Below are 15,290 nucleotides of genomic sequence, written 5' to 3'. Positions count from 1 at the left end.
AAGCGAGAAGGGTGTATTTCATGCTGTGACATCTTCACATCACTCTGATGCCATGTTGTACCACCACACACAGTGTGGTGTATGACTCTCCTAGTCCTACACCACCCGTCTGCAGCACTTACACAAAATACACCTTTCTCATTAGGATCACCGAACTGACTATCATGAAGAAAAACAAAACACCTATAGAAGTAAAAAAACGAAACATCTTCAAACAGGGTTTCCATGTGCTGGTTGAAAAAATATGCAAAACCGACTCTAAAAAAATAGAGATACCAACTATAAACTATGGTGAAAAAGTTTAAGTTAGCCTACTGCTAATGCTTAATGTAAATTTTATTTTTGCATATTTTGTGTAAGCGCGGGCCCCATAAATTTGTGGGCCCTGGGCGGTCGCCCAGCTTGCCCACCCCAAAGGCCACCACGGGTTATAGCGTTTGATCAACAGTGATGGTGAATCGGCGAGACCCCATTGGAACATGAACATTAAATCAGAGCGAATGATGCGCAATGTGCATAGCATCTTATGAAATACATCGAAGCTGGAGCTATTTTTCAAACAACTGGCTCCAGCTCCTGCTCCAGCTCCATTTGACTTTCACGTAGAGCTCCAGCTCTAATTTTGTTGAAAATGCACGTCTCGGGGCTCCGGCTCCTTGCTCCGGCTCCAAAGCACTTGTTGAAAGTCACCATTTTGTTAAAAAAAAAATATAAAAACATGTTGACCGGTGCAACCAACTCTATAAAGCGGCGCCCAGCAATGCTGATGAGTGCAGGTATGTAGCTTAAATTGTATTCAAGCTGAATTTGGTTGCTATGAGTCAAATCAGATTAGAGGCCAGTGGTTCTTAACATTTTTCCTTGTTGGCACCACTTTGAAATCACCGACAAGTTCTCTCACCCCCTTCTAGAATTACTTAAAAAATAATGTTGTTTTCATGGGTAAATAACAAAACCATTGTGTTTCTTTAATCCTTATTCATATAACTGACAATAAAATATCACAATATGATACTCCTCAGTCTTCATTCGGGGAATCTGAAAATTGCGTTTTTATGTTTTTTGTCTCTATTCATGTCTACGATTTAACGTCACCTGTTCGACCGAGACGAGATCTGCGGTTTTGCCAACCCTAAATCTTCTCCAATGTAGTCCAGTTAACGTTTCTTAAGATACTCACAAGAGTTATTATTCATGGACGTTAACGAACTAAACTTTCTTTGGCGACGCGTCTTACAGTATTCCATGCGTTGCACGTGTCCGTACAAACGCAGCCTTCTCCATCTTATAACATCTTCAAGCTGATGGATACCAAACCTGGATCTCAACTCTTTCATCGTCATCCAGTCAAAAAGGCACTTGCAATAGATCCATCGTTTCATGGAAATTATTGCAACATGGCCGATTTCGCTTTTCAAGAATGGTATATCAGGTCTCCCGTGCATGCAGTAAAACATGCCTTACACACGTATTATGCATGTGATCTCGACCACTGAAGGAAATATGCTTGTCCTTAACAATATGGATGAGCTCACGGAAACTCTTCTAACCCAATTGCACCCTCACTGCCATGTCATTACAGCCTCCAAACTGCCCAATCATGTCACTAAGATAGCAAAAGGTAGAAACGACGTCGAATTCTGCCTTACCAATTGTCAGCAGTTGGCTCCGAAACTGCCTTTATTTCTTCAGTCATGTGAAAAATGCAAAATGGTGTCTGCGTAGTGGTAGTTAAGCAAGAAGCTCAGCAACGGTTTTGTTCTGTTCTTCTGTTAATGATGGCATCAAATCGTAGTGTATTGGTAGGCCTACTGAATACTACTCGCATATCAAGGGTCGAATCAATGTTTTTTTTTGTAGCCTATAGGAAGCCGGCAGGAATATACTAATTTCCTAATTATTCTTTTATAACCAGCTTAATCATTCCCGCACCTCCTAAAAACAGATCTCGCACTCCGGGCTAAGAACCACTCCCCTGCTATAGGATATTATGATAAATATCACAAAGTGTTTATGTTGTACAAATTGTTTTACAGATTTTAGTCAATTTATGGGGAGCTCACAACAATTCTCAAGCTTGGGATAGTCCGGAGAAATTTAATCCTAAACGGCACATCAACAAAAGCGGAGAATTTGTTCCTTCAAACAATGTCATTCCATTCGGTGTTGGTTACCGACGTTGTTTGGGCGAAAATCTTGCTCTTGCTGAACAGTTTATCATGTTTACAAAATTGCTGCAAAATTTTTCCATAGAACCTTGCACCGAAACGCTTCCTGAGATCAACAAAGCTCACAATAATCTTATGTACGCTCCACTTCGTTACGATGTGAATTTAGTTCCTCATTAAAGATAATGTAAATTCCACGTGTTAAAATTACTAAATTTTCTTTGTTACATAGCTGTATAGAAAAGCTTTTTTTGTGAGTGTAATCATGGAATATGGCTCAAAACAGTGTAACGAAATATTGTATAAGGCATCCCAGAATGCAGATCTCAATCTCCATTTGCAAGCTGGTGAGGAACTGAATGAGCCCTAGATTGGATAAAGTACAAGCGCCTTTGGCCACAGTATATTGCAGATACGCATGACCTGAAGATCAACCACCCAGAGACTTGGTGTGAACTTCAAGAAGGCAACAAATGTTTCTGTTAGCAAAAGTGAGATCCCATTTGTGTCCAATGGTCCATATTGTGCATGAGAGCAGTTCAACAAGATGATGAAAGTCCACTCTGGTCTAATTGGCATTTCTAACAACACGAATGCCCGGCAACGGTTTTTCCTGGCTGCACCAAAGATGTCGCGCCTCTCAGAAAAGTTCAAAGAGCAGTTTGGAGACACTTCTTCCAAAAAAAAGTCACCCTGAAGTACAACCAGCCATTGTCAGGAAAGAGCATGAAGCTGTTGACTAGATAAAAGCTACCATACTGAGTCACGGAAATCCATTCGCAGTTGAAGGTGATGAGTTGTATAACTTCATCAAACACGCATGTGTTACACAAGAAAATGTCAAACAGATCCTGACCGTCGATGGGAAGGGACAACAGCTCTACAAAGAGTATGTTGCAAAACGCATTAAGGGTGATGTCAGCTTATGGGCACCAGTTAAGAAGCAGAACAATCCCATGTACATGTCAAGAAACAAGAAGCAAACAGTCAAGTTTCGTGACCAGTCGGTTGATCTGAAAGAAACAAAATATCTCTACGGGCCCTTCATGGTCTTATCCAGATCAACCCGGGACATTGACCAGAAGAACGCTATCAGTAACTATGAGTTCACCCTCACATCGAGAGCACTATTCGCTCCAGATGGATCAGTTCTACAATGCACTGATAAATCAAAGCTCATCCATTGCCTGCAGCATCTGGTTGAAACTGGTGGCACAGAGCATTATGCGCATGAACCAGCATCGGGTGGACAGAGAATAGACACTGTTAATACAGAACTTTTACCATCGGCATCGCACATGAGTCAGAAAATTGCCATTGTCAATAGCATGGTGGTCGTCCAGAAGATGACAAACAATACGGGACCATCACGTCAGTCAAAGGTCTTAGCCAACACTTCAATGACAAGCTCATGACGTTGACAGCAGAGTTTAACGAGATTATTCTGGTGTTCGACACGTACAAGTCTGACTCTTTGAAACAGAAAACGAGAGCAAGACGACGAAAGGACAAAGATCCCGTCTAATACCAAATCATGGATGACACCAGAATCAAGCACATACCACTGAGAAGGTTCCTGTCCCATGACCAAATGAAAGCAGATTTGGCACAGTATCTTGCTGAAGAAGTAATCGGATACAACAAACGTTCTCCAAAGCTGGTGATAACTTCAGCGCCAGGCCACACCAGAAGCAATCGGAACATCACGTTTGAAGTGAACAATCGCGAAGAAGCTGACACCTTGATGATCTACCTCGTAGCATCAGCATCACAGCGGAGTCCTGGTGCGCAGTTAGTCTTCTTCAGTCTGGACACAGACGTTCTTGTCCTTGTTGTTGCAAACTACGACCAACTCTGCAAACACTCGTCCATTTCCATGCTATCAGGTACACTGGTGATCGCACCAATGTGGAGAGCTCAAGGACAAGTAAAGGCGAAAGCATTACCCGCATTCCATACGTTCAATGGAGCTGATAATGTTGGCAGATTTTCAGGATTGGATAAAGCCAAGTGGTTCCAACAGTACTTGAAGGCAGGAATGGAAGCAATCAGTACTACACTAATACAGTTACCTGAGGACAGCACACTATCTCAGAATGTAAAAGAAATGATGGCCAACTTTGTCTGCATGATGTACTGCACGAAGGGTGCTGTCCACATAAACAACATTCCAGAACTGAGATGGCACGTGTTTTGCAAGAACTTGGCGGAGAATCAAAACTTGCCTCCAACAATTGGTGCATTAGAGGAGCAGGTTGAACGCGTGCAAGTTCAGAGTCGTGTCTGATGCCAAGTCACTGTCATGTGGCAACAGCTCCTTGATCCACTTCGGCATGGCTACCATCAGCATGAAAGTGGGATTTTACCTATCATCACAAAGATTCTACCTGCAACCCAAGCCATTATTCAGCTAGACCGATGCCAATGCAAAACCAACTGCTCAACCCAGAGATGTTCGTGTCGATGGAACAACTTGACCTGCACCGACTTGTGCCTGTGTGGGACAGACTGCGAAAATGACGTTGACTGTAATGCTGGAAATAAGACTCAGGACAGCTGTTGGAAAATTGAATTGTTTTTTGTTTGTCCAAATACGACAGTGGCATGCAGGCTTGCTTCTAATAAATTCCTTAGTCAACATAACTTAGCACTAGGTCGCTTCAAGCACAATATGTTTACCTGGGGATTGTGTGACTCACCAGCCTGTATTTGTGGTGACTGTCAAACAGCACAGCACATCATAAATCACTGTCCAGTGTTTCGACCTGAAGAACATGTGAATCTCATAGACCCTGATATGAAGACACTGCTCTGGTTGCAACAATTGGGAGATGTTACCTGAATTGCTGCCTCATAAGCAAGAAGAAGCACTAGCATGTTGAATGAAGTTTATATCTCAACTAGTAAGTAGTAATGTAACGAAATATAATTTCGGTGGCCATTTTGAAAACCAATATGGCGGATAATTGCAAAGTGGTTAACGCTAGGTATCTAAATATGCTTCTAATGGATTTCTTGACCCTTAAAACATAGAATTAGCATGTTGTTTGATAAAGATTCTCAGTTTGTTAGGAGCCGAGATATATCAAAATATATATTTTGCGGCGGCAATTTTGAAAATTCAAAATGGCGGCCATGCAAACATCTCTGCAAATGTAATCAACGTTTTTCGGATTCCTCATGATCTAAGCTTTCCGAAAATGTATAGGTTTGCTAATCCCCAAAAATTTTGAACGAAACTCTTTTTTTTGACATAGTGAACCTGACTAAAAAAGGAAAAGTAAATAACAATAAGTCCTTATCAATTGCGCCGAATCCTGAAAACTAGTCGCTAGCGAGAGGTACGAGGATTGTTGAATATATTTTTGTCTCAACACACCCACTGCCGACAGAGATATCTCGCAAAGCTTGAAAATGTCTTGTACGGAGCTACGCTTGTAACACAAGTTGTGATGAGTAACAAAATGTGTCTGCTATTTTCAATTGTTTTTTAAAAGATGCGAGTTGTTTTAATATGATTTTGTATGTCTGTGGACCACAAAAAAAACACATTGTGTAACAACCGGCGAGGGCCATACAAAATGGTATCACGTCGGGATTTAGCCCGTAAGCCTGACTTTGGACACCTCTGGCCTATAATATAAATTTAAACGTTTTCTGCAATACTCTACGCCAATACTCTACGCCAGTTTTTACCTCAGGGCGCACCTGCACACCTCAGAAAACGTAATGTCGCACCAGGCAAACGAAGCGAGTGCGAAATTGTGTTTGGATACAGGCTACCGGTATTTCTCTTCAATTACTTGCAACTTTTTATTACATAGGCCTCCTAGTTGCATTATCTTTAAAGTACTGTAGCCTACGCTCAATGAGATAAGCCAAAACAGAAAGCATACATTTTTATAAGAAATGAAGCCTTTATAAGTTTATATTGTAATAATTTTAAATTATAAAAATACACATTGCACAAATTTGGTTGAAAAAAAGTTGGTTCAGACAAAAAAAAAAACGCACAAATTATACTGAAATGCCCTATTTAAGTGCCAATCAGATTCAAAGAGCACATACATTCTATCCTTGATTCTAAACATACTAAGTTACAGATTTTTTTAATCCTTTTTTCAATTTCCCTGCTGGGCACCTGACAACCATTCGCGGGTCAAGAAGCGTTGCTCTATACGCTCTCATCAGAACAATCATCCGATCGGTCCACATCTAAACAAACCAAAGATAGGCCTAACTGCAAATAATATCAAATGTCTATTATACCGTATGAAACATTGACTAGCCTTAATTTTAGTAAAGCAGACAAAACCTCGTTGGTATAGAAATTAGTGCTTGAAAATAAATTGCAGTAATTTTCTTCAGTAAAAGACTGAAATGAGCAAAGTTTAAGGCCATGTTTGAATAAAAGCCAAGAGCAGTAACGCATTTAGAGAAGCATATTTGGAGGAGAACCAAAATCACTTAGTTTAAAAAAAATGTCGAAATGAAGTGAATAGTTTAACAACAGAGGCATAATTAATATTAAAAAATAATCAGGGTGGTCTGATCCTTACCTTGGCAGCAGAAAACTTTGACAACTTTTGCCACGTTTTGGTCGCTTTTTGAATATTTTTTTTACAGCAAAACTGCTTTTTGTTTAAGACGCATACTTTAAAGGCCTATTTAACCATTACTTTCAATCAAACCTAGGCTTCTAAAAACCAAAAAATGAACTGAAACTTCGAAACATTTTAATTTCTTCCGTGACAAACCAAGTACTGTAGGTTAACAATATTTCTACAATGATTTATTTTTTGACAATGTTTTAAATAGCCAAACTTGTACAAATTCAAGGAAGGCTGAGCGCAAAATTTTCCCATTTGCTAATAATTTGAATCTAAATGACAAAAAAATTGCATCAGCAGAAAAATGGTTGAAACGCCTGCAATGCTCTTCGCACAAACACAAATATTCGTTATTCGTAAGCTGTTCGTGTTTAACCCTATTTCCTGTAACTTTTTTAGGGCAGTTGACCTGCTGACGGGTGAGTCGGTGCGACTTTAGCACTTTGAGCTCATATAACTCAAAAGCTATGCAAGACATAGATCAATCATGGTGCAGATAATTTATCTGACAACACAACATCGAAAATATTTTGCAATTTGTCCAAAAGTGCAACTTGAATAATCAAATAATTTGATGATTGGTCATATTTCTTTATTGACTTGAGAAATTGGTTCTTAATTACCTTCTATCTGAGTGTGAAGAGCCAATTCTCTTGTGTTCGATTTTAATCTTTTACGCGTGGACGTCGTCCACACTTCACGCAATTAAATTGTAATTGGTGTCCGACTTGCTTTTGCTCGTTGTTTTGCAAGAGGCATTCCAAAATATTTTGCTTTGTCTCAACATTTGCAGAGCATGAGATCAAACCACCGCAAAAAAGGACTGTTTCAAGTTATTTTTGAGCCACATGTTATAGTCTACACTTTTCAAACGTACTACCGTCACCTGATATTAGAACTAAATGAAGCAAATGAGCTTTAGTAAACATTTTATTTGTGTCCATTATCTTTAGTTCAGTTTTCTTTTCAAACTCACACAGTCAAATTTGGTGAAACATGATCAAGAAACACTTTGTATTTTGTAGCACATCCAAGCGAGCTTATTCAGTCATTCTTAGCTTAGCATTTTGATTCTGTCATTCTCGTCTATAGACGTTGAATCGATGTGAAAAGTACCAAGCTATTTCTTACGCATTAGAAGATTTCTTTCCCTTCAAATTTTGAAATAGCATATTAGATGCAGTTTGCAGTTGACGGGGTGACTGCAAAAGCCAATCGTTAGTAATTGATGCACACCTAAAAACAAAAAGGGGCACACATTACTGCTGATTGATAGACTACGTCACAATACATCATAAATATGTTTTTGCTAACCAAAGACCCAGAAAATCAATTTTGTTTTATATCAGTTCAGATGTTTGCAGACGTTAAACCAATGACAAAAAATGATTTGCTGATTCGGAACAAAGTGATTGCTGTTCCCAATATTTAAACATTTCGATAAATAGGAATCAAGTTTTGGCCACAGCTTTCTGGTACACTAAAAGTAAGTTATCGACATTACTGGGTAGGCTCACACTGAAGATGCTTTGTGTAAAGTCTTGCTTGTGAAAAGTCGAAGAAAAAACATAAAAATGTGCTACATTTGCAAAGTATTATATTCTTGAACAAACCACAGTTTTGAGGAAAAAAAGTTACATTTGATAGAAACTATAATTGATATCATCTCGAAGGATTAAAAAGCTGTGAAAATCACCTCAAGCTCTTCTTTGTTATTATGTTACTATTTTTTCATTATGCTAACCAAGGTAAATCTCAATATACATACTTCTGCGAAAAACGATGAAAATCGTTTTTAATTAGTTTTAGGAGACAAGAAAAACGTTCCGTATAAAAATTTATTCAATTCAACATATTTTCCTTGTTTCGTCAGATATCTATTTTGTGCAACAATGCTTTACAAAAGTATACTGAGTATGGTATTTAGATGCAATAAGAGAATGCAACTTTTCTGTTGATGGCGTTGCTACAAAACCCAATCTTTTGTCACGGAAATATATTTGAAAACAAAAAGGTATCAAAACTGCAGACTGATAGATTACGTTACGACACGTTGCAAAAACGAGGAATTGATTTCAGATTCTTTTAAGGCTTAAGCCAACAAACAACTCTGCTCCAAATGACATACACAAGCATCCAAATTTTTTGAAAAAAATATATATAGGCCTACACCGTTTTAAAGCAAGCTTTTGTGAAAATAAGCTTTTAAAGACCAACATTTGAATAAAAGGTTTGAATATATTGAGTTAATCTTAATAATGTTTCAGCTGAGATATATCAAAACTTTGGATCCTCGTAGAGAAAAAATAATTTTGTAATCTCTCAAGCAACTGCAAAAGTACCATTTAGGTAAAGACTCAGTGCTGATACAATATGTGCAATGCTTGTCAAACCACAACAATGTAGCTGCGCGTGTTTTTCTACAAAACCAGAGCAGTTTATAGCCGATATCAACTTCTTTTCAGTATCTTTCAATCTCTCGTTTTTATAAAACATTTCAACAACATCCATAAATATTTGTGTGAATATGAGTGTGTGTACCGGTACATGCAGAAGTTTATTGGTAGGTGAATAACTCGCTCCTTGTTGCTTTCCAGTAAGAAATCAACAAAAAGTTTATCGTTTATCAACATCAGTAGGTTTGTTTTATTCGATAAACCGAGTTTTGTCAAGAATTTTCCTACTTTTCTTTGTTAGAAGTTAGAAACAAAATGTATTGGCTATAGAAAACAAAGTAAAATGACATCTTTTTCAACATGGCCCATAGTATGCTCTCTGATAATTTCAAAGAAATTCAGATGTAATTAAAAGATTAATCAAAGCAACTCAAAACTCAAGTTTGCAAACAAAAGGCAGAATCATTACGATTGAATGCTTTACAACAAAGCCAACTCTTGAGACTTCTGTATCGCAGTTCCACGTACGGCGGCGCTCGGTAATTCGATAGTAGCAAGTTAAAATATCAGAGTATGTTATGGAAATCATGTCATATCTCTAAAACTATAGACAAAAGCAACGTCATTTTAAGCGGAATAACTACTTAAATAACACAGGCCAACAAAAAAATTTTAACACAAAAGGTGAGAGTCATTTTAGGGTATTTCAGGGCCCCTGATTCCGAAAATGCACTTAGTTTTTTTCGAATTTGCTCTAGTTTTCGAGCACATAAACTGTCACTGCCTGCAGAACAATTCAAGGGAAGCTTCATCAATAAAGGCCCAATAGAACTAACATCACACAATTTGTATGAGGTATCATAATGAGCATCACACTGTATGTAAGAGTCAACAAAGATTTTATCATGATCACGATCATGATAAAATTCACGATTATCATCGATTATCTGATGATTATCTATCATTGATTATCATGATATGTGATCATGATCACGATTATCATGATCACATATCATGATCAACAAAGATTTTATCAATATCATATCAATTAGCATTAAATGGTATATTCAAAAACAAGCATGTCTTCTAAAACTTACTAAAAAGCATTCTACAAATTTGCAGTTATTTTTAACCAACTTAGTTAACCAACTTAGTTAACCAACTTTTTAACCAAAAAACGTAGCCTGCCTATAGTATCAAAACTGAGTGAAGTAAAACTGAGGGTTGTCGAGCGTCGACCCAACCGCTTAATTACGGTAGTTGATAAATATATTAACAACATTTTTTATGATCTATCAAAGACTTGCCTTCGTTTCTGACGTGGCAAATTTCTGTTTCATTCAGTCACGTAAATTGGCTAAAAACAACTGCAAACTTTTTCAAGCTATTTGTTTGGCTTGCCCTAACTTATAGTGACAAGGCTTCAACTCCTTACTGTTTGCCGATACAAGCCAAGCAAGCATTCACAGTATCAATAAAACCAATTACAGTAGAATGCTCGTACCTTACTGTAACTTCTTCTCTATTACCAGACAGTTATTAAAAAATAATTTTAATAATTAATCAAACAAGTTATAAAAACACAAAAAATGTCCCGAAAATGGCTTTCAAAAAATAGATAAAATGTTTAATATGTTTGACCTGTATATTTGATACCGAAAATTAAAAATAAATGAATAATAGGCATCCTACCGATTTGTCTTGACGGTCACTGCGTTTCTAACTTTTGTTTATTTCTGGTATTTCTACATCTTCAAATCTCTTTCCATAAATAAAGCCATAAAATGCCATTACAACCATTTCTATGCTCAAATAGCTCATCTTTCCTGCTTGAATATCCTAAAAACTGCAATAAAGTCAAGCAGAAATACTCAATTGGGTCTAGCTTAACTTTACATGTAAAAAATCTTCGTGAAAGTTACAAATGGTCTTGACAATTTGTGAAAATCCACAAAAAGTGCTCTTTCTAGGAAAATTAAAAAAAATGTGACTCACAAAAAGTCTTCGTTTGAACAAAGCGATGTTTCACGAACAAAAGAAAATATTCATGCTAAGAAAAATATGTTCTTACGAATATCCATAAGTTTTATTTGTAACGAAAACCATAGTATACCAAATTGCCGAATCACTGTATTTTCTTGTTCCTACGAAGAGCACAGCATGTAGATGCTAAATTCATATTAAGAAAATGTTTCAAAAATTATGCTGTTTTCATCTTCAGTGCTGTTGAATAACTTAAGTGTATTGGTGTATAAACGTTTGCTGAACATGCGTTTAGTATTTACATTTTAGACTCTTTACTTTTTGATTAAAATAACATTAGGTCACAGTTTGTGAAGGACCAACAATCAAACTTTTTTCGCTCTTCGGGATTCTTCTACTGATTTAGAACACTCGGGCCCTTATGCTGTCGATTAGATTAATGCAGGCCTGATCCTGATGTGTTTGAGAAAGTGATAATTTTTTTGAACAGTTGAAGAAAAAATACACTTTTCCGTACTAACAAAATTAAATTAAACTATTCGCTTCAGTTGAGTGCACTGACTCAGTATTACGACCACTTGCCAAACTATTATGCTATGTGACTCATGTTTACCGGAACCGGAAGCCTACCGCTAGAGGTTTAAAACAAATCAAATTATGACTTAGCAGAATGCACTGACTTAACCAATTAACCATTGCCGACCAAAAAAATATTGACAACTTCTATGACTCATGTTACACTGCAAAAAGCTTTAAAATAGATTAAATTTTAACTAACAGCTTTTTTTACTCTCAACTTTTTTTACTCGGTAACCGGCCCTGCGTCAACAGCCTCTACAAGTAGCCTATGCGAAACTACCAGGAATAACCTATCAAGGCTTTGTCAGTCCGAGAATAAAGATTCAAAACCAAACCAACCAACCAACTTGTTTTGAAATGGTGCAGTCCTGGAGCAGCCTACCTAATTGATATTACCAAGGTATGAGATGAAATGGAATGGTAGAAGTTTTTTTTTTCCATCTTCAATCTTAAGATTTTTTTGCATCCCATTTCCATTTCATCATACAAATCCGTTCCATTTCGAAACTTTCTTTCATCTTCCATTCCATCTTTCATCTACAAATTTTTTGATTGCTGCATTGTAGGGCGTAGACGTTTGTACCACTAGTATGTCCACCGACAATAGGCTAAACTTAAACTAAACATTTTACAACAGTACTTTTCTGAGGATATCTGTGGTCTTGTTACGGTACAACTTAAACACTTCTTTACAGGGAGTGCAGCTATATGGAATGCGTTGGAGTGACTGTTTTCTGTGTTCAATTCATGTGAAACAATCTTAGAGATAACTGTTTATTTTTTAGATAACTCCAAATGCATCGCCAATATGTTTTTGCAAGTTAGTAGAGAATAAAGAAGCGACTACGTTTATGTGTTTCGTTTTCGCTGTGATTTCTCCAGTTTGTGTTTGCAGTTTGCAGCGGGCAAGCATACAGTACTGTACAGTAGGCCTACTCTCTCTAGTCTCTTCTATCTCTTCTATATCTTATCGCTTATGTGGAGACGACTTGTCTCAGATCATCCCATTTTTTCGATGCCTCTAAGGTGTAGCTTCGATATGAATAAAAGTTAAGCTATGTTTTTGATATAACCTACCATTTTCATCTCGAAATTTTTTCAAATGTATCGTGCCGGTATGTGAAAACTATCATCATCATCATCATTTTCAGCCTGTGAGAGCCCACTGCAGAGCGTAAGCCTTCCCCTTTTCATGCCAATTTACATGATTATGTGCTAGTTGGTACCAATTGGTTGTATTGCATTGTTTATCAATGTCGTCCCTCCATCTCACTTTTGGTTTTCCTTTCTTTCTTTTGGTTTCTCGTGGTGGCCTACTGAAATAAACTTGATTGTTGGATTTAATATTACCGGCTGTAGCGCACCCAGCATGAGGCTAAGGGGGCTCAAGCCCCCTTAATCTTCCAGCCACTAAAAATGAAGTTTTCGTATGCTCCTCATTTATAGATTTTGCTTACAGGTTAGGTATGAATAAGACACAACAATACATCAGGGCTGAGCATTATAACAATATATTTTACATATTTAACTTGCAAATAGTTTTAACAGTTGAACGTTTTCGGTTTAACTTAAGCCCTCATCAGGAATCTGAAATTATTTATAAAAGCGCAATAAATTTCAACTTCTTGAAGGTAAAATTACATTAGGAAAGGCAACTACATAAATACGAAAAAATTTGCTCCTCAGGGAAGGTGATAGGCTACATCAAGTAAATCTTGAATAGAATGGACGCTTCTAACAAATAATTGTTTGTTTAAATTTGAGTTATAGCCAGTGGTGGCCTTAAGGTTTTGTGGGCCCGGGGCAAGAAGTAATATGAGGGTCCCCTTCAGCCCGGTATCAACAAATTAAAGTACGCAAAATCAAACAACCACCACAATAACACAAATAGCCAGGAATTTTAAAAGGGAAGGGGTTGGACGGCCGGCAGACGAAGCCCGACGGCGTTTCTGACTAAGAGGACACCCAGCGGTGAGGGGTGTGGGGAGCTTCCCCCAGAAAATTTTAAAAAAATACTTTGAATTTGGTGCATTCTGAGAGCATTTTCAACAAAAATGTGGGTATGAAAATTACTGTAAAATGGTGCTGTCCGGTGGCATAGAAAAAGGATAAGATCATGTTTTCTTCGGCATTTTTCGGAAATTAAGCTAAGTCTTTATGTTTTCTTTTTGCTAATTCCTGGCTGAGATATTTGAATGTTTGGTATTGGCAAAACTCGCTCTTTTACCGCAGTTTTGTTTAAAATTAAGCAAAATTGGTTTTAGTGATAAAAAGAGACTGAAAGCATCATTCTCAATATCGTGACGTCACATGCGTGCCAAAGAGGGGTGGTTGAAACCCCCAAAACCCCCTTGGCTACGCCACTGATGATGCAACAATAAACAGCGATGGTAAGCGAGAAGGGTGTATTTCATGCTGTGACATCTTCACATCACTCTGATGCCATGTTGTACCCCTACACACAGTGTGGTGTAGAACTCTCCTAGTCCTACACCACCCATCTGCAGCACTTACACAAAATGCACCTTTCTCATTAGGATCACCAAACTGACTATCATGAAGAAAAAAAAACACCTATAGAAGTAAAAAAACGAAACACCTTCAAACAGGGTTTCCATGTGCTGGTTGAAAAAATATGCAAAACCGACTCTAAAACAATAGAGATGCCAACTATAAACTATGGTGGAAAAGTTTAAGTTAGCCTACTGCTAATGCTTAATGTAAATTTTATTTTTGCATATTTTGTGTAAGCGCGGGCCCCATAAATTTGTGGGCCCTGGGCGGTCGCCCAGCTTGCCCACCCCAAAGGCCACCACAGGTTATAGCGTTTGATTAACAGTGATGGTGAATCGGCGAGACCCCATTGGAACATGTTGCTGTTGAAATTGTCCTGTCCTGTATATCGCCCCAAGGACAGATACGTGGACCTAACAACGCTTGATGAATACACAATCCATTGGTTGCTGCGCCTGGATGTAACAATGTGATTTGTGGGGGCCTCAAACGCCAAAAGAAGATTAACATTGCTTCCTAAATTTTGGTGTTTAATTGGGATTTGTCTTTGCGCAAAATTCAACACCCCCAGCCCCCCCCCCCCCCTCTTTGGCAAGCGTGTTATGTCACGATATTGAGAATGATGCTTTCAGTTTCTTTATGTCTAACAAAGTTTGCCTAATTTTAAACGAAACTGCATTAAAAGAGCGAGTTTTGCCAGTACCAAACATTCGAATATCTCAGCCAGGAATTAGCAACAAGAAAACATAGAGACTTAGCTTTATTTCCGAAAAATGCCGAAGAAAACAAGATCTTATGCTTTTGCAGTGCCACCGTAAAGCACCATTTTACTGGAATATTCATACCCACATTTTTGTTGAAAATGCTCTCAGAATGCACCAAATTCAATGTAATTTTTCAAAAATTTTTGCGGGAGGACCGCACCGCTGGTGTCGTCTTAGGCGAACATGCCGTCGGGCTTCGCCCGCCGGCCTTCAACCACTTCCCTTTCAAAATTACTGGCTACGCCACTGGCTGTGAGTTCCTTTAAATATTAATCA

The 15,290-nt window shown here is 37.9% G+C and overlaps 1 protein-coding gene across 1 annotated transcript; it reads left to right on the top strand.

Moving 5' to 3' along the window:
* The first annotated feature begins 718 nt into the window (after positions 1–718).
* LOC145788378 (methyl farnesoate epoxidase-like) lies at positions 719–2,348 on the top strand. The gene is made up of 3 exons (XM_082600149.1): positions 719–776; positions 1,240–1,448; positions 2,037–2,348. The coding sequence occupies exons 1-3, from the start codon at positions 719–721 to the stop codon at positions 2,346–2,348; spliced, it is 579 nt and encodes a 192-aa protein (XP_082456275.1).
* The last annotated feature ends 12,942 nt before the right edge of the window (positions 2,349–15,290 follow it).

Source organism: Aplidium turbinatum, chromosome 2, assembly GCF_918807975.1.
Source record: "Aplidium turbinatum chromosome 2, kaAplTurb1.1, whole genome shotgun sequence".
Classification (NCBI taxonomy): Eukaryota; Metazoa; Chordata; class Ascidiacea; order Aplousobranchia; family Polyclinidae; genus Aplidium; species Aplidium turbinatum.
This window is presented reverse-complemented; position numbering and strand designations above follow the sequence as displayed.